Genomic DNA, 18,652 nt, shown 5'->3' with positions numbered 1-18,652 from the left:
CACAAGAGCATAATTCCAGAAGTGTGACTGGAAACTTAGTTTGCCCTAATTCTTGAAGAAGCTCTTGTGTTTATACACCATAGGGTTTTGAGACTAAGTAACTTCACGAACTTCATCTGTTGAAGAGCAGAAGAACTTTGCATCCAACATTCTTTTCAAGTTGGTGATTGAAGTCGCGTACTGAGATTCGTGCAATTAGTTTGTCACGTACTAGGAGCCGTGCAATATAAGGGAGAGATTGTCACTACAAAATAAGTCCAATTGGGTATTGGGATAATGATTTAACTGTAGGTTGGTATAAAGTACTGGAAATCCTTTACTTGTAATCGCTTGTTTTGATAATAGTGGATTCTCGGGAGTGGTGACCTTAAAATCATTCGGTGGAGTTTTTGCCTCAGAGGTTTTTCCCATTCGTAAACAAATCACTGTATCAAATTTAATTTCCGTTGCATTTAGTTATTTGGTGATTTGTTTGTGCTACCACGTTCATTGCATGTAATTGAACCTAATTAATTCACTTGAATAATTAATTGGTTAATTCATTATAAGAGGTCAATACATTTTTGACCTATCAGCCACATTAGAGTTGTGGTGCAAAAAGGTGTAGTCTTCGTTTTTTTTTTTTTTTTTGGTTTGAGACCTTGATGGCTTATCACCTTGGTTGTCGCAGCCTTAGAGAGGCATCTACGACTATTCAAGTACTAAAATCTTGGGTGAGACTAGGTTGGCTCAGGCTTGGGCGTTTTGGGTTGCACGGGCCCACCCACTTTAGGCCTTCATAAATTTAAATGGCAAATATTATATGATACAAAGGTAAAATTTGTGTTACAAATTATTCCAAATTCTTAATTAACCAAAGGAAGGATAACGCATACAAAGACCATTTTGTTGGACTCTTAACATTATATTTATACCAAATCAAGGTTGATGCTTTTCTCCAACTTCAACATCATCAATAGGGGCACAATTGGAGTGCAATTCACGTGGGCCGAAAGAAAGTGTCTTTGTGATCTTTGGCATGCTATATTGTCTATTAACCTGCTGCTTTGGCATGCTGTTGCCTTTATTAAGGCTTCGATTTTTCAGATTGATCTCTTGATCGTTCGCTCGCATCTCAATGGCTGCTTTAACAAACTCAGTTGGACTTTCTTCTCTCGTTAAATCCATTGATTTAACTAACATCTTTGACTTGTTCTTGTAAATTGTGTAGAGGATGAGTTGAGTTGCGCCCAACACAAAGCCTATTGCATTTGGCACCTGAAATAACTACTTGATTAATTTTTTCCCCATATATATGCACAGAGATTGTGTAATTAATTTATTTGTAAAGATTTTTTTTTTCTTGGTAATGTCATTGAAAATAGAGAGAAAATTAATATAGAAATGCCTAAATTTGTTGAAACGAGTGGAAAAACAAATTTACTATAGGAAAATAGAGGGTTTAAAATGATTTTATTGACTAGAGAGTAGTGTGCCTCCACTTCACTTTGCTCTCGTACGCCCCCATCCAAAGTAACAAAATTCTTTTCATTTCACTTAAAATTTTTAAGATTTTATTTTATGGATTTGAAAGTGTATTAAATTTGTAATATTTAATCCGTAGTAAAATTGATCTATTTTGAATCTATTGGATGCTATATTTTACGATTCATTGGTGCGAGGGTCTACTTCCATGGTTACTTGTAATTATAAATGTTTTATTATAAAATCAACCTAGAATCATTAAGAGATTAAAATAGGATTATAAAGGTCATGGGTTTAATTTTGTTAAAAAAAAAAAAATCATGGATTGACTTAGATAAGTATCAGGACAAGAAAAGTTACTCCGACAAAGAAGTCTTTGATGAGCACAGAATAAATACACCATATGCCTGCATTGAGAAATAGGAAGAATGAAAGGGAAAATGGCATGTACTCCACACTCTTGGTCTTTATCACTGTTCTCTGTCATAAATTGCAAAAAAAAAAAAGATTAATTGGTGTCAATTAAATTATAAAAGATTAGAAGAAAGAAAAATCAAGATAGAAGAGTATTATATATATTTACCACATAGAAAACACTTTCATAAAAACATTAAAATAGCTAATTGTTTTGTGTGTGTGTGTAAACGAACTGGACTAAATAGACTAAAATGGGCCGAATTAGACCAAAATAACAGAAATGGGTCAAAGTTGACCAAAATGAACCAAATGGACAGGAAAAAAAAATGGAAAATCTAGAAAAAAATATATGGCAAAAAAATGGAGAGAGAGAGAGAGAGATGATGGTATAATAATAGTTGGTGATGAAATAATTCATCGCCAAATATGGTTGAATTAAAAAAATAAATAAATAATTTGGTTTCGGCAATGAAATATTTCATTGCCAAATATGGCTGAATTAAAAAAAAAAAAAAAGGTTATTTCGTCACCAAATATGATTTAATAAAATAAAATACATTTGGCAACAAATCTATTTCATTGCTGAATCATGTATTTAGCAAGGGAAACATTAGGCAACCAAATGGTTTCATCGTCAAAAGTTTTATTTTATTTTATTTTATTTTATATAGTTGAGCCTTTTGTTGAAATTTTTTTTCATCATCAGGACTTTTGACAACATGGTATATGTGACGAAACCAATTTTGTTGCCAAAAAACAAATTTCATTGCCAAAAACCATAGGCGACAAAAATAGGACTTTGGTGACGAAAATTTTTGTCACCAAAAATACTCTTTTTTTTTTGGTTTTGTAGTGCTAGAGAAAGAGGATGCCTGGGCACCCCCTCAATAAAGATTGCCAATATGTTTATGATCATTTTCTTTTAGTGAAAATATGAAAAATTACATTTTTTTAGAAGAATATTTTATTGCATTTAATTTGATTGTTATATTAATGGAGGAGAGAGAAATTGAACCCTAAATGTCATGAACACATTAAGAAGTGTCAATCAGTTAAGTTACAATAATGAGTGAAGTAGCATACCATAGATGAAAGAGGTGATGCATACATGGCAATTGTTAATCCAGCACATAAGATTCCAACAAAGATCAACTGCGTGCTATTATCATGAATGGCTAGAAGAGTTATTGCAATTACCGACCCAGGAAGGCCGACATTTAATATGGCTACCGTATTTGCTATCTTAATCTGAAATATTACATCGGAAAGTTTGTGTTAATTAAGAAGAAATACTCTCTGTAACGAAAGAAATTCACTCATAGCAAACTTTTAATTTTTGAGTAAAATCATATCATGCTCAATATATATATATATATATATATATATATATATATATATATATATATATATATATATATAGATTTTTTGAAACATAATAGTTTGACAAAGGCATACTATTTAAAAACTGAACTATACTTCCTTATACCTGATTTTGATATAAGCATCCATATGAATTTTCCAATTTTCTCAGGGTTCACAAAAGATCCTCATGATTTATAGCTATAATTGTTTTATTCTGCAACATCAAAAGTCTTGGTATAACTTTTTTAATTCTCAAACAGACATGCTTGACAATGAGCACTAAAAGCTTTTTTTTTTTTTGTAAGAGGCGCATGGGTGCTCTTTGTGCTATGACTATTCTATCCCTTCATCTCACAGTTCACACACTAGGAATAAATCTATTTGGGGTGACCCCAAGATGCTAACTAAGAGTTTTAAATCTATGACATCATGTATCTCATGAGGCCTTGAAATCACTAGGCTAATACTTTGGGGTTAGCACTACAATACAATAAACCATGCATATATATATATATATATATATATATATATATATGAGTGATGCATGGGAACCCTACGCTCTACCATGTATGTAAACATATTTTGAGAGAAATAAAAAATAGATTAATAATACCTTCTTATCAGCGGGAGCATAGATGAGAAAAAGAGCCACATAGATGAATTGGAAAACAGCACCGATTCCATTGACAGTCAGAACAAGAAATCCATCTGGTTTGAGAAGTCCATAGAATGTCCACAAACATGTGCTCAATAGAGTGGTTATATATGGAAGAACCTTATAATTCTCAGTTGATTTCTTCTTCACCACTCGCGAAAATGTCTTTCTATATGGAAAAAACAAAAGGAAAAAAAAAAAAAAACGATAATTTGTGTCTCTTCCAAATGTCATTAAGCTCCTGAATCTAATCAATTTGTTAATCAGTTTGAACGAACGCTGGAAATATTTTATTGTGTTTTTTTTAGGAATTAGTAAATTTTAAGCACGATGCATGTCTGTGTGTTCTAAATCCAGTACAACAAAAGAAAGCATACTTATGATGCCACAAGCTTACTGATCAGATTATTGGAGAATTTTGTTCCCTTGATGATCTTCTTGATTGTGCAACAATGAGAAATGTTGTATTTATTTAATTATATAAGTCCAATTACTTGTAACAACTTTAAAAGGGTTTGGAAGTATCAAAGTCTTTTATACCAAATGAGGTTAAGAAGTGAACAAAGGAAACTATTTTTAACCTATTCAAAACCTTCCTCGTTGAGCTATTGGTATTGCTTTCAGTGTGCTCAAGCATGTTTACATTACTATTGATCCACTTTTATTATTAAAGTCTAAACCAATTATAAGTCATCCGCTCTGCTTACTTCAGTAGTTCCTATATTCTAATAAAGAGATCACAAAAATCATTGTATGCCTTACATTGGAGAAGTGAAAACCAACACAGAAATTATATTGCCTGCAAATAAATTACAAGAAAAATAAAATCGTTGAGCAATTCTTCTTTGGAAGAACATTGAAAACAAAAGCAAAATAAGGCCAGAGACTGAGAATCCAAGAAACAACCATTGAGATAATTTGTAATAGAGAAACTAAACTAACCGATAATGCCAATGATGAAGCTCGAGCTAGCCATGCAAGCTAGAGTGGAGCTGCTGAAGGAATGAAGAGATGGTGTGATGGGGGCGTTTGCATGTGAAGGAGAAAAGAAGACGTTGGTGTCTATTGTAGATGATGATAATGATGGAGGGGTTGATATAAATTTTGCTTTTATAGATTCTAAAATGTGTACAAATTAAGTAGATGTTGCCACGTTTAAACTTACAACTTTGTACTTAGTTTGTAGTTATTAATTATGGGCGGACCACCATAATCTTCTGCCCTGCACAATTTTTCCATCCTATGTTTTTGGGTTATTGGAGAAGTTGGAATATTGATTATCATTTGTAACATTTCTCATCATTTTGGAATATAAACAAAAACGAGAACATATACTCTATATTCAATAAGAAGAAGAAGAAGAAAAAAAAAAAAGTAAATTTATCATAAATAGCTGAAGTAATTGGGTCTTGAAATAAGATTTTTCTATCATTTTCATATGAAGAGGTTTTATTCTATCTCTGTGTTCAATATTAACAATTTTTTCGAAAAGTTACATGGTTTTGATTCAATTATTAGGTTGTATGTATAAATCAACAAATGGTACAAGTGAAATTAAAGTATCCTATTAACAAATGTATGTAATTCTTCTCTTATATGTGTATATGTATGTGGGATCAACATGTATATGCACCTCACTTTTATATATGTGTTCATTACATTAATATCACTTAAAAAAAAAAAAAAAAACACCGGCCCACATATATTTATAAGTACGTAAATTGGCATATTTAGTGCCAACTGATGAAAGCCCAGATCAGTTGAGAAAGCAACTGAAGAGACATATAATGGAATTACTTTTTTATTGGATTACATGGGCTTCTCAATGCACATATTATTCTCGTTAATTATTATTATCATACTTTTTAAATCGGATAAATAAGTATATGAGTGCGGCTAAAAAATGAACCTGGAGGTTGAGGTCACAAATAATGAGACATCTACTTACCAAGAGGAGACACGACTTATTACCTTCTTATTTTGCCTCCCCCAGTGTGATGATATGAATTTAAATTTCAAACATTATACTCAGTACTGTGAAAGTTATGGATCTTGTGGTAAACAACACATGGAAGGAGAGAAATAATATAACATATTAAAGGACGTAAGAAAAGCACTATTCCTGTAATATCTAATAGAGAGATGGAATGTGATGCAATGGGCAAACCAACTTATTCCAAAATTGGAAATTCCGAGGAAATGTATATATATATATATATATATATAAACATCTGTTCAACATAATATTTGAATAAATCATATTATATTTTGAAAGAAATTTTAAGATGTTGGAGACCTAGTGGAGATGTCGAAAAAATTTATTATGTTTGTACCTTCTATTGTTGCTTATATATGGGGAAATATGTTTAAGATAGTCTTTGAAGGAAAGAACCCCTATTTCCCAAATTCTTTTTCCCCAACTATACTCATAATAATTCTGGATTTACATAAAAAAAAAAAAGGATGAAGTTTAAATTAAAATTTGGTATGGAAATCATATTTACTTAATAAAAAATGTCATGGACATGTTTAATTTATTATATGTATATAAATATGTTTAATATTGGAATTATCTAAGGAAAATAAAGAGTGAGCTTAAGGTTCAAGATGTTGGTCTGTGATTATATTTCCAAGGCTTTCAAAAAGGTTGCCGATAAATGGATACCTACAATAATAAAAGATAGTTTCATTGATCAACTTATCATGTTATTAAGTAGAGTGATATAAAGTGCTGGAGTTTAATATGTTTTATAAGATTAACTTGGTTGGAAAATGATAGTTCCCTTTTATTAGGAAGGAAATAATTGATTTGATTATTTCATCAAGAGATGGATAGTGTAAGATATGACATGAAAGATAAATTTATGTAGAAGTTAAACTTTTGTAGAGGTAATTTGAAATAAGGATTCATATCCTTAAAGTGGTGTAAATATTAGACTGAAAACGATGTTAAATGCAAATTACCCTATCTATGATGGAAAAGTTACTAAAATGTGTCTAGCAGAAGAAAAAAATACTAAGAGACAATAAAGAAAAAAGATGGAGGATATTGTAACATTTAAAAAAAAAAAAAAAAAATTCTTCCAAGTATTTTGAAAGAAAAAGTTGCAAAAACTACGTATTTAAATGTTGTAGATTTTGTACCTCCATAGTAATAGTTGATAACATCGAGAGTTTAGGTACAATTAAAGAAAAGAGAATGATAATATATATACACACACGCGCGCACACTAGTCGCTTTCCTATGTAATGCACAAGAATAGCTACTAGATGAGTTTCAGGAAAAAAAAAAAAAACATTAACTTTGAGTTGAAGGTCTAGCCCCAGGGAATTACATACCCTCGGGCAAATGATTCTAAAACCAAATAGAACCAATTTTCTCAATGAATATATATCTCAACAGGTAAGCAGCCAAGATCCCTGCATTCTTACCAGTGTCTTTTAGACAAAAGATAATTAGGATGGTTTTTTTTTTGGAAGTCTGAATGCTTCTTCAAATCATTGGCATATGTGGAGAAAAGGCTTGAGGTGCCAGATGCAGCCGTGAGAAAGATGTAGGCTGCTAATTTTTTATTTTAAGCATAAAAAAGAGACAAAAAATGCAATATGTTAATTTCTCTTTAAATGAAAATGAATAGAAAATGAGATGAAGTTATAAACACAAAACAAGACACTTGGACAATCAATAGTAAAACTATTGGTAAAATTTCACATGTGGAAATTGAATAGGAAATTACTTGGATATTTTGAGAACTTTCAAATCCTCTCTAGTTTTCCTCCTCCCTCTCTCTACCCCTTGAAAAATGAAACCAAATCTAGCCAACTAATTTTTTATTGTTTTATGGTTATGGATAAACATAAGAATTTATTTTCTTCTTCGAGTATTATTAGGGAAATCTGTGAGTTTCTAAGCACATCATAGGCTTTGAAAGAAGCAACTTTCCTAGTCTATTGATCTGCCCAATGCAAATTTTGTCATCTAAAATATTGAAATCTTTTTGCGAGTGGAACTATTGATTTTAGTTGAAGGTCCAGTCCCAGGGAGTCCCAGGGAATTACATACCCTCTTCGCCCTTGAGGGCAAATGATTCTAAAACCATATAGAATCAATTTTCTTGATGTATATATATCTCGGCCAGGTAAGCAGCCAAGATCCCTGCATTCTCACCCGTGTCTTTTACCCAAAAGATAATTAAATTGGTTTTTTTTTTTTTTGGTTTTGGAAATTTGATTGCTTCTTCAAATCATTGGCATATGTGGAGAAAAGGCTTGAGGTGTCGAATGCAGCCGTGAGAAAGATGTATTAAGTAGAGGTAATTCACTCCAATATTAGTGTTCCCTTAAGAATAAAGGCATTGGGGATAATTGATTTTGTGTGGTTTACATGGACTTTAAATTTGGCACGCTTGAAACACTTCTGCATGCATATTCTTTATAAAAGTAAAAAATTTCAGGACACGAGAACAAGAAAAATTGAATACTCTTTCTCATAACAAAGAAATCACTCATGCTTTAAATTTGAAAATTAATGAATATTTTTATTCTTGATTTTGTTTCATATATATATATATATAACATTATGATGTAGAACATATAGGTCCTCAGGATTTCTTTTTTCTATTTAAACATATTGTAACCTCCAAAACAGTTCAATTTTCAGATTTTATAAAAAAAAATATAATACTTTTATGGAACTGCTTTGTGAAGCCAACATCTTATAATATGTGAGACCTAGAAATTATAGACACTTTATTTGGGATGTCGTATTCATGCTGGACACTTGACATGCCTAAAACACTTCTACATGCATGTCCTTAAAAAAAAAGAAAAAAAGAAAAAGGACATGATCGAGACACGAGAATAAGAAGAATCGAATACCCCTTTCACAAAACGAAGAAATTATTCATGCTCTAAAAGGTAATAGCGCATTGGAAAATTTATAAATTTTTTTATTCTTGATTTGTATTCTAATCTCAAAATATCCTTTGATAGTCATGGGTTTGTTTTATTATCTTACTCTTAGTTTTGTATATATTTAACATTACATGAATAATAAATTCTTAGTAATATATAGAAAATATAAATAAAAATATATTTAATAATTATTTAAAAAATTAATCGTCTTATCGCCTTATTGTACCCAGACCTGGATTTAATTATGTCCATGCTTATTAGTGTGAGACTCACACATGTTCCACGTGCTACAAAAGAGTGGCTTTTGTGGATGATACATGGTGTGAAAGGATGACTTCATGGAACTCTGCTCCATCAGAGATGCCGTAGTTTTAGTTTTTATGGTTGGCATATTACTTCCATGACAATGTAACTTGATCAAGTTTGTGACGTGTCTTCTTCTCCAAAAAGTTTGTAATGTGTCTTCATAAGTTAAAGATCAAGTGTCCAAGAACCAGCTCAAAGATAGAAGTTTATGTAATTTCAACTAACCTTTGATTGAGTCTCGATTGATTGAAGCATTAGTTTTGTCAGACTTTTGATTGTGACTCACTCGATCGTAAATAGGATATTGAAACTTCCTTGATTGCGACTTGCTTAAACGAAAATTATAAGGTCATATCTTTAAGTTTTCCACTAGGTACTAGGATCATAAGCAGATTGTAAAATTCAATTTTTATACTGAATTCCTTCTTGGGGTTTTGGAACCCTAGTTTTTTTTTTTTTCCTTTGAATGCATCTATTGGCTTTCTACTTGATGACCAATATCATGTGTTATTTGTTTAACTGTTTTTTTTTTTTTTTTTCAATTCCACAATAAAATCAAGTATGGGGTCTAAATTTAACTTCCACCTTATTAGTTAATTAATACAACTGGGTCTTTGGTATCGAATACCTAAAATCCAAAACTTGTATCTCACCAAAATTTAAAATTTCATAACTTTAAATTAGTCTAAAACCCATTTGGAATGTCATGATTCCATATTTTTGAAGTAAGGGTGTGGTATTAAAATTAGCGAACCAAAGTTGTCAATATTGTATTGGAGATCATTTCGACTGCTTGTACATGAAAATGGATATATAAAGTTTTTGGGTTACGGTGTATATATATGTGTGTGTGTAAAAATTAAAATCCACATATTTTAATCTACATATTTGATTTATAGGGTACGAAAAAATGCACCAAATGCATTACAATGCATGCCCAACATTGAACATATATAAGGTAGTTTCTCTCAATGTTGTTTTAATTCAAATTTTTAGCCATGAAGCCTTTGATAATTGTATCACTTAATTTCTTGGCCACTTCCGATAATGAATGCATGATCCGTGGAGAAACAATGTTGATATCCACCTATGCACTAGATTTTTATTTCTTAGGGCTTCCTTAAGCAATTCTAGCATAGTCCCTCCACCTTATCTTTCAAATTTCATCACTGCCTACCATCACCTACATTGGATCATGGGTCCTGCTAGGTTGGTACTAAGATGGTTTATGGTGCTTCCGATAGGAAGAGACAACCTCCAGAACCTGTTGTCAATAGTATGAGGAAAAAAAAAAAAAGGGAATATAACTCTGTGCCAAGATATAAAATACAAGAATAATTATAACAATTATGCTAATGTCTGCCATATTGATAACAAGTTATGAATCAACAGGTCTTAAAGATTTCATTATTGAGATTATTTTTAAATATAATAATGAGATTTTAGTGAAGTTAGTGACTACTTGATGGCACTAGAGTTGGTTTATTTTATTTATCTTTTGGTTTGTTTGTTTACTCATACAAATCACCACTTAGTCAGTACAATAACTTATTCATTATAATATATATATATATCCAATACATGCTCGAAAGCATGCACTACCTTACTTAATGTTTGAGAGGTGGATCCTTACGTCAATAAAGATAACATTGATTATCTTCACAATCGTCCTACCATGGAATGGTTTCCACCTATTAATTAGTCAGCAACAAGGCACTTCAACAAATTGGTCATTGATTTTTTTTTTCCCCCACCAGTTGAAAAAGAAAAACCCAAAAGGACTAGTGTGTCCTATTTATATTTAAAATATTAAGGACAGCATAAAAGGCCGCCCCAATCCTTTAGTTTTTAATTCTTCATAAATTCATATTGCAATATTCCATAATTTAGAAAGGTTTGTGCTACATATATATCACCACAGAAATTTTGGTGTTTAGCAGATGCCAAAATCACAACTTTTTATTTAGATATCAAAGCCACAGTCAAGAATAGTGAAAATGTTAGGCTTTTAGATCCCAGTTGGAGAGACTATCTCATACGCTCGGCGCATAAAATATTTTTTCTCCTAGTTGAGTAAGATTTTACAAATCTCTAGCCAATTAATTAATGTGAATAATTATGCAAGATCTCTAATTTAAACAAACATTACACATTCAAAAATCACATAAACACCAACAATGATGACCTAGGAAAACTTTTGAAACTATGGTTTCAAAGTAAACAAACTCTCCAATTTGCAAGTGGGGAGAATTTAACATAAACAATTCTGAAGAAAATATTTCACTAATAGAATAGAAGTTTGTACAATAATCTTACTTACTCAAGTGACAACACGTAGATCTGAATCTACGAACTCTTTTACAGTGAAACAATTGCACACAAACTCTCCAATTTGTGACTTTGAGATTTTCACTCAAATGTTTAAATCATTAACTGTGGTTGACTTGATACAGCAACTTTACAACTAGATTTGTTGTTTTCACAAAGTCTCTAGCTGTACCTCCAAAAGGGTTTAGAAAATCTCCAAATTTGTGTACAAAACACTACCCTCTTAAATGTGTAAAAATGTGTTATAGGGTTATCATTTAAATATCCTTAAGTCCCATCAAAACCTAGAGCCAATGGCTGAGAAAGAAAGTGAGATTTCAAATGTGCACGAATCCCAATCGGTCGAGATGTGCATCTCGGTTGGTCAACATAAGTGAGTCTTTTTTTTTTGCTCTTATCTTTCCTAATTTCTTGAATATTTATTTGTGCAAAACTTCATGTCTTGTTTTTGAATATTTTTAAACTAAATTACTAAACAAAACTAAGGTTCTAAAGGTTACAATTTGTTCATGGTTGACAACCTAAAAATGTAGACTTTACAAAAAACAACACTCGGTAAATTAGCAACTCTCTCAAAAATTTAAATTGTTTAGAAATTCTGCATTTAAGCACTTAATTATTATCCTAACACTCTTGAATATATGGATCTAGAATCTCCTTAATAAGTAAGATTCAATATTTGAGATTTTTAACTTTCAAATGAGAAGTAGAGTAGAGACATGATTCAAATGTAAAACCACATGTTATGATTTTGTGATAAATTACCAATTGTCCTTAAGTTGGTAAAAAATGGCAAATTTAATCACTTAAAAATTATTCTAACAAAACTAAAGGCTTAAAAAAATAATTTAACAAATTATAACAAACCCCCCCAAAAAAAAAAAATTCTTGCAAATCAAGGGTAATGCCCTTGTCCCATTTTAGCATTATCTTCATGGCCTCAAGGAGAGTGGACAGACACAGGAACTATCTTGGTGACTTTGGCTTGTTGTATTGCCTTTTAACATGCTGCTTTGGCTTGCTCATTCTATGGATTTGACCCCTTCATCATTCACTCGCATCTCAATGACTCCTTTGACAATTTGGGTAGGGCCTTCTTCTATTATCACATCTGTTGATTTTTCTAACATCTTTGACTTGTACTTGTAGAATGAGTAGAGGATTAACTGGACTGAGCCCAACAGAAAGCCTAATATATTTGGTACCTGAAATAGCTTTTTGATTATTTTTTTTTAATATGCTGAGAAATCAAATATTAAGTAGTTGCATACCACTTTTGGTAACAATGTATGTGAAACCAAGCATAATATATATATAGAACCTTGTCATAGAATTGGGAAATTAAAACTTGTGTGCTGAGCTTTCATTTACCTACTCTTCCAGTTACTTGCTAAAAGGTACTTCTAAAATTTTCATTTTTGCGTTATTCCCTGTTTTATTGTAAGATTACGGAAGTCGGATTTTTTTTTTTTTTTTTTTTTTTGTTGCATTTCGATCATTTGCGTGGCTTTAAAGGTCACATTGTATTCATGAATAATCTAAAGGTGGTACAAGTATTTTGCAACCAATATTTTTGGGGCCATCAGCGGTATGCTTTGCATGCGAAGTACGCAGGTAAGTGTTAAGTATGCCACATAAGCACATTCGTGTTACATGGCATGCCACATACGCAGATTGGTAGAAGGGTTTTTAATTTTTTAAATGGGCTTGGATTTGAACTTCACCTACTCAAACGATTAAACCCATTAGGATTCGGGAAGGGTTTTAAGTTTTCTATCCTAGATATTCAAATCCAGCATGATTGAGTATTTGAAATTTTGAATAAGTAGAATAATTCTGTTACTCATTTTGTTTGCACCCAAAAAAAAAAAAAACTTTAATTTTATAATAAAAGAAATTGTGTCTCTCTTTCTTCTCAATTTTTTATTATTATAAAATTTTGGTATAAAAATTCTTATTAATGCTTAAATTTTGCTAAATAATATTATAAATCTTCAATTTTACCTTAATTTTCAATAATCCTATCCATTTTAACCCAAGTTATGATAACATAATAAGCAAATAGGTTTAGGAGGGGTTTGGGTTTTTTCAAATATAAATGGAATGGTTCAATGGTTGAGAGAATTCTTAAAATTTAATAGGGTTTAGTAAGGTTATAGTATGTAAAACATTTAGAGAATTTAAGCTTAGCTTTTTTTTCCCAGCTCAAACCCGACTTATTATCCATTCCTAAAATAAAAAGAGCTCACTTTCGACTATTGAACTGCATGACTTTTTTGTTTAATATATATAGGAATTGGATTAGTTTGTAACTTTACACGTTTTAAATTAGAATCAAATTAGGATTCAATTTGAGGCTTGAGGAGTTTGCACTTTTATATTGCACATTTTTAAATCATGAAAGGTCAAGAAAAGTTACCCCGACAAAGATGTCCTTGGTGAGCACGGAATAAAGGCACCAAACACCAGCATTGAGAAATACGCAAAATGAAAGCGAAAATGGCATGTACTCCACGCTCTTAGTCTTTATCACTGTTTTCTTCGCACATTAAAAAGAACAAAGAAAAAAAGAGATTAATCAGTATCAACTATAAGATATAAAATACCCTATGCTTGCAAGTTTCCAAATCAATGTGTATATATATATATTACAAAACATTTTAAGAAAAGAACTGATATGATTGGTGCTGACTACACTACCTACTACCATAGTAAGAAGAAAGGTCAAGCGGTGACAATTGAAACGTTGTCACTTGGCATTATTTTCATCAAATGCTTGTGGACCATATAACTAGCTAAAGATTTTAGAAAATTTTAACTTAAAATATTTTTAGTGACGTAATTATAAATTACATGTTTAATGAGTGAAGAAGCTTACCATGGATGATAGAGGTGCTGCATACATGACAATGCTTATTCCAGCACTTAAAATTCCGACAAAGGTAAGTTTCTTGCTTGCACCATGGATTACCAGAAGCGTTATTGCAATTACCAACAAAGGAAAAGCGACATTTAAGACGGCCACCATATATGCTGTCTTAATCTGAAGAGGAAAATTGATAACATGCATAGAATTATTACTTAATTGATTTTTGATATTTTTAATGGAATTATTTAAGATTTAAGTTCTCTATTAAGTTTTTTTTTAATAAAAATGATAGTACAAAAATGAAAAATCTGAATGTTGTATCCGTCCGAGGTCAACCTACAACATTTTGGCTAACTTTGATAATAAACATGAGACTGGATTTTCTAACTTATTTAGTTTCACAAAAACACCCTAAATTCATACTAACAATATTTTTACTTCATCTTAAAAACAATCGCCATCATTCACCTATTGAACTAAAAAATTACCTGTTCAATGCACTAATTAAATAACAAAAGAATATTTGATTTAATATATTGAAAATTACCTGTTAAATGTTGATAATTATTTGCATCGGTAGAGTAGTGTAATGTAACTAATATTTTAAAATCCTTTTTTTATATAAAAGATTGTGAAAAAAAAAAAAGTGTATTATAAGCAAATTAATCAGTGTTTTTTTTTTCTATCTGCTGAAATAATAATTTAACTTAATAATTATTAAAAAGGGCATTCATATAATATCATTAAAATTGGTTTAAAAAATACCTAATATTTTGCAGTGTATAAGTTAGAAGAAAAATATTGGTTTATTTAAATTGGCAGTGCAATCTTAGAAACATTTTAGATTTATTAGGATTTTGGATAAATTACTCTCAAATAAATAAATTAAGCAAAGCAGTATCGTTTTGATCATAATCTTATTTTTTAACAAAAAAAAATCATATTGTGAAACCTGGCACACTCCTAGGCCTTCCTCACTTCAAGAATGCATTTATATTAGATTAGATTCTAAATTATACCTACTTAATTATGAGCACAAAACAATTAAGAATGCAGAGGGTGTGATGCAGGGGAACTATATACTCTGCATAACTGTAAAGTGCAAAAACATTTATGTGGAAAACAAAGTGATTAATCAATATATCACCTTCTTATCCCTAGGAGCAAAGATGAGAAAAAGAGTCACAAAGATAATCTGTAAAATGGTTCCTACGCCATTGACTGTCACAAGAAGCAATCCACCTGGCTTAAGAAGTCCATAGAAACTCCACAAACATGTGTTCAATAGCGTGCATATATATGGAATTCCATTGTAACTCTCAGTTGATCTCTTCTTCACCACCCACCAAAAAGTCTTTCTACAAGAAGAAAAAAAAATATAATTTTTTAAATGTTGCCACGTAGGCTTCACTTCTTTCTGTCTCTCTCTCTGTCTCTCTTTTTTCTTTCATTTTTTTTTTCCTTTTTTTTTTAATCAATTTAAAACTCATGTTTTGAGTTTCTACTTAGGAAGTAAATGTTGAGCATCATATGCATCATTTAAATTATTTTGATGACCTTTTTTGTGGAGAGACAATTGATTCTTATGGTAATCATTTGATTCATTGTTGATATTTGGAAAAAGCTTGATAGTGAGTGTATGTGTGTCTCCCTCTATATATTTCTTTTAGAGAAAAACTTTCTCTAATTAAATTCAAACACTTGATTCATTGACAAATGAAGTACAAACGATGTTATCTTTTTTAATTCAATATTGTATCGATGTGTTTGAATTTAATTGAAACCCTAATGAAATGACCGAATTGTATTTAAGTTTACAATCTGTTTTAAAATCAAAAGTAATAAAACAGAGGTTACTTATTGTGCTAAAAGAAAACATTTAATTCGAAAACCTAATGTATATTTTGACAGAATTGTTTTACTATTTTGTTTTAAAAGCAAAAGCAATAAAAGAAAGGTTACTTATTGTTCTACAAGATGTAAGTCCAAATATTGCTTGTAACAAGAATAGAAAGTTTTTCAAACATTTGTTATAATGAGTAACCAGGGGTCTTTGTTGCAATCCTCCATCTGAAACATCAAAGTCTACTCTATATACATATTCCATTTCCAATATGAAAACTTAAAGCACTTGCAAGTTATTCCCTCGCCTTTACATTAGCAATTCCTATATCAAATTACCAATCTAGTTAAGAGCTCAAAGAAATAACCGTCTTACATTGGAGAAGCAAAAAGCAGTATAGCAGTTACATTGCCTGCAAATAAATAACAAGAAAAATATAAAACAGAGAGTAACTGCTTACTAGAAGAAGTTGAAAACAAAAGCAAAAATGGGGCATGGGACGGATAATCCAAGAAAAAACAATTAAAAGATTTTGTAATAGAGAGAATAAGCTAACCACTAATGCCAATGATGAAGCTCAAGCAAGCCATGGAAGGAGAATGAAGAGGAGTTGTTGGAGGAAAGAAGAGGTAGTGATGGGCTTTTACTTGTGAAGGAGAGAAGAAATCGTGGAAGTCTGAAGTAGAAGATGGCGGGTTTGTTATAACATTTGCTATATATATATAGAGATGCTCTAATGGGTACAAGTTCATATACATGTTTTCCATTCACACGTAAAAGTTTATTGGGGTAAAGAGAACCTTGCGTAGTGCATCAAAGGGCCTTTAACTTTTCCAGAACCCAACTCAACCAAAGGGAGAAATTAACCATGGTCTATTATCATTTTGTTGTGGCAGAGAGACATCTAGGATATTCATCTTATTTTTGTTAATTAAGTATAACAATTCATCATTTTATTTATTTTTTCTCTAGATATTAGACTCAACATAGTTTATACTCAATACATTAATAACGGCAAACCCATCTTTATTTTTCACACACAATTTTGCTTTCCATGGTTTTTAAGTTTGAAGTATTAGAACAAATTCACTATTCTTTCCTCTATTTAAAGAATAAATTGAGAAGGAAGGTAATTGTAATAAAATATGTTTAGGGGGTGGCTAATGCTGCATGGATGCAAAATTTTCATCTTGTAACCCTTAACCATAGCTCAACTGAATAGCTTCAACCTTGCCTCCGTGGGCAGAGAATCATGTATAGATAGTATGTGAATGGAGGAATCTCCTCCATGTGTAGCAAAATTGCTAAGTGAAGATTTGCAGTAATAAATATTTGTTAATTGTTTTGTATTATATATTGTGAGAAACAATTCCCAAAATTATTGGCGGGGCGATCTAGTTTCAAGGTGGTTACAGGTTTACTCAACCAACGATATCATATTCCTAGGTTGAAGGTTTAAAAAAAAAGGAATCCCGCTTAATTTATTTAACAAATAAAAATTAAGATAATAAATTCATGAAACATATCTGTATTGTTCAGGAAGTTGAAATAGATTAAGAGACTACAGGCCTGCTTGGTAGGTCTGCTTGGTAAAGTGGTGTTTAAGTATTGTTGTTCAAAATGATATAAAAATTGTGATTTAAAAAATGTTGTGAAAACACGTGTTTAAAATAATTATAATGCAAAAATGTGTTTAATACCATATTTCAAATAACATACTTTAAAATATGAAAAAACATAATTGTGTATTTGGTATATGTATTTTTTTTAATTAAGGTGTGTGTGCGTGTGTTTTTAAAGTGATGAAAATAATACTATTTTATATAAGAAGAGAGAAAAGAAAGAAGAGAGAAGGACAAAGTGGTAGACCCGTGGGAGAAAGAAATAAGAGTTTCCTCTTGTCAATGGACTCCATTACTTTAAACTTATTTACAAAAAAAAAAAAAACCTATTCAACAATGTTACTTTAAAACTAAAAATTGTTATGGATGAGTTTTCAAAATACATATTTTAAACACCCTAAATTGAAAATTGTGACTCAAACACTCTTAAAAAAAAATCTACCAAGCGCACTTTTCTTTTTGAAAATCACAATTTACAGTGTTTAAACATTGAAAATTATTGTATGATTCTACATACCAAATAGACCCTACATTGCTTATTTTCCTAGTTACATCATAGTGATATTTTAAAAGTATACCACAACAATGGTATCTATAATTTACCACATTATTAAATCACCCACATGTTTAATTCCTTAGATTACGATTAAGACAAGAACACATATATTGAAGGCCTCAAATATTATAACATATTAAAGGAAGCAAGAAGAACACTGGCTATTCTGTAATCACTAATCAGAGAGATGGAATGTGATCTATGAGGCAGAGCAACTTCTTTTCCAAAAATAGTGCTTGTATAGAAGAGACGCATCACATATGTCCACGACAAGGAATAACCTTCGAGTTCTTTTCTTTTTCTTTTTGACTAAACA

At 30.9% G+C, this 18,652-nt stretch overlaps 2 protein-coding genes across 2 annotated transcripts; both read right to left on the bottom strand.

Moving 5' to 3' along the window:
- Window positions 1-918: 918 nt before the first annotated feature.
- Window positions 919-4,874, bottom strand: LOC142628430 (bidirectional sugar transporter SWEET17-like). Its single transcript, XM_075802534.1, has 6 exons — window positions 4,841-4,874; window positions 4,661-4,697; window positions 3,857-4,067; window positions 2,965-3,129; window positions 1,825-1,944; window positions 919-1,257 (listed from the first exon to the last, which is right to left on the bottom strand). Exons 1-6 carry the CDS (start codon window positions 4,872-4,874, stop codon window positions 919-921), a joined length of 906 nt encoding a protein of 301 aa, XP_075658649.1.
- A 7,305-nt stretch (window positions 4,875-12,179) lies between these two features.
- On the bottom strand, window positions 12,180-16,879 carry LOC142629302 (bidirectional sugar transporter SWEET17-like). Its single transcript, XM_075803261.1, has 6 exons — window positions 16,715-16,879; window positions 16,534-16,570; window positions 15,463-15,673; window positions 14,325-14,489; window positions 13,866-13,985; window positions 12,180-12,651 (listed from the first exon to the last, which is right to left on the bottom strand). Exons 1-6 carry the CDS (start codon window positions 16,746-16,748, stop codon window positions 12,469-12,471), a joined length of 750 nt encoding a protein of 249 aa, XP_075659376.1. The 5' UTR covers window positions 16,749-16,879; the 3' UTR covers window positions 12,180-12,468.
- Between the last annotated feature and the right edge of the window lie 1,773 nt (window positions 16,880-18,652).

This window comes from Castanea sativa, chromosome 3, assembly GCF_040712315.1.
Source record: "Castanea sativa cultivar Marrone di Chiusa Pesio chromosome 3, ASM4071231v1".
NCBI lineage: Eukaryota > Viridiplantae > Streptophyta > Magnoliopsida > Fagales > Fagaceae > Castanea > Castanea sativa.
This window is presented reverse-complemented; position numbering and strand designations above follow the sequence as displayed.

Bases quoted from the DNA above. Each gene is read 5' to 3' on its own strand.
- LOC142628430 (XM_075802534.1), bottom strand. From the start codon at position 4,874: ATGGCTAGCTCGAGCTTCATCATTGGCATTATCG. The intron at 4,698-4,840 runs GTTAGTTTAGTT...ATTTATTTGCAG, and splicing joins CTTCATCATTGGCATTATCG to GCAATATAATTTCTGTGTTG. The intron at 1,945-2,964 runs GTATGCTACTTC...AATTTATGACAG, and splicing joins CATCACCTCTTTCATCTATG to AGAACAGTGATAAAGACCAA.
- LOC142629302 (XM_075803261.1), bottom strand. From the start codon at position 16,748: ATGGCTTGCTTGAGCTTCATCATTGGCATTAGTG. The intron at 14,490-15,462 runs GTGATATATTGA...TTTCCTCTTCAG, and splicing joins TTGCTCCTAGGGATAAGAAG to ATTAAGACAGCATATATGGT. The intron at 12,652-13,865 runs GTAACTTTTCTT...AAGCTATTTCAG, and splicing joins CCAAGGACATCTTTGTCGGG to GTACCAAATATATTAGGCTT.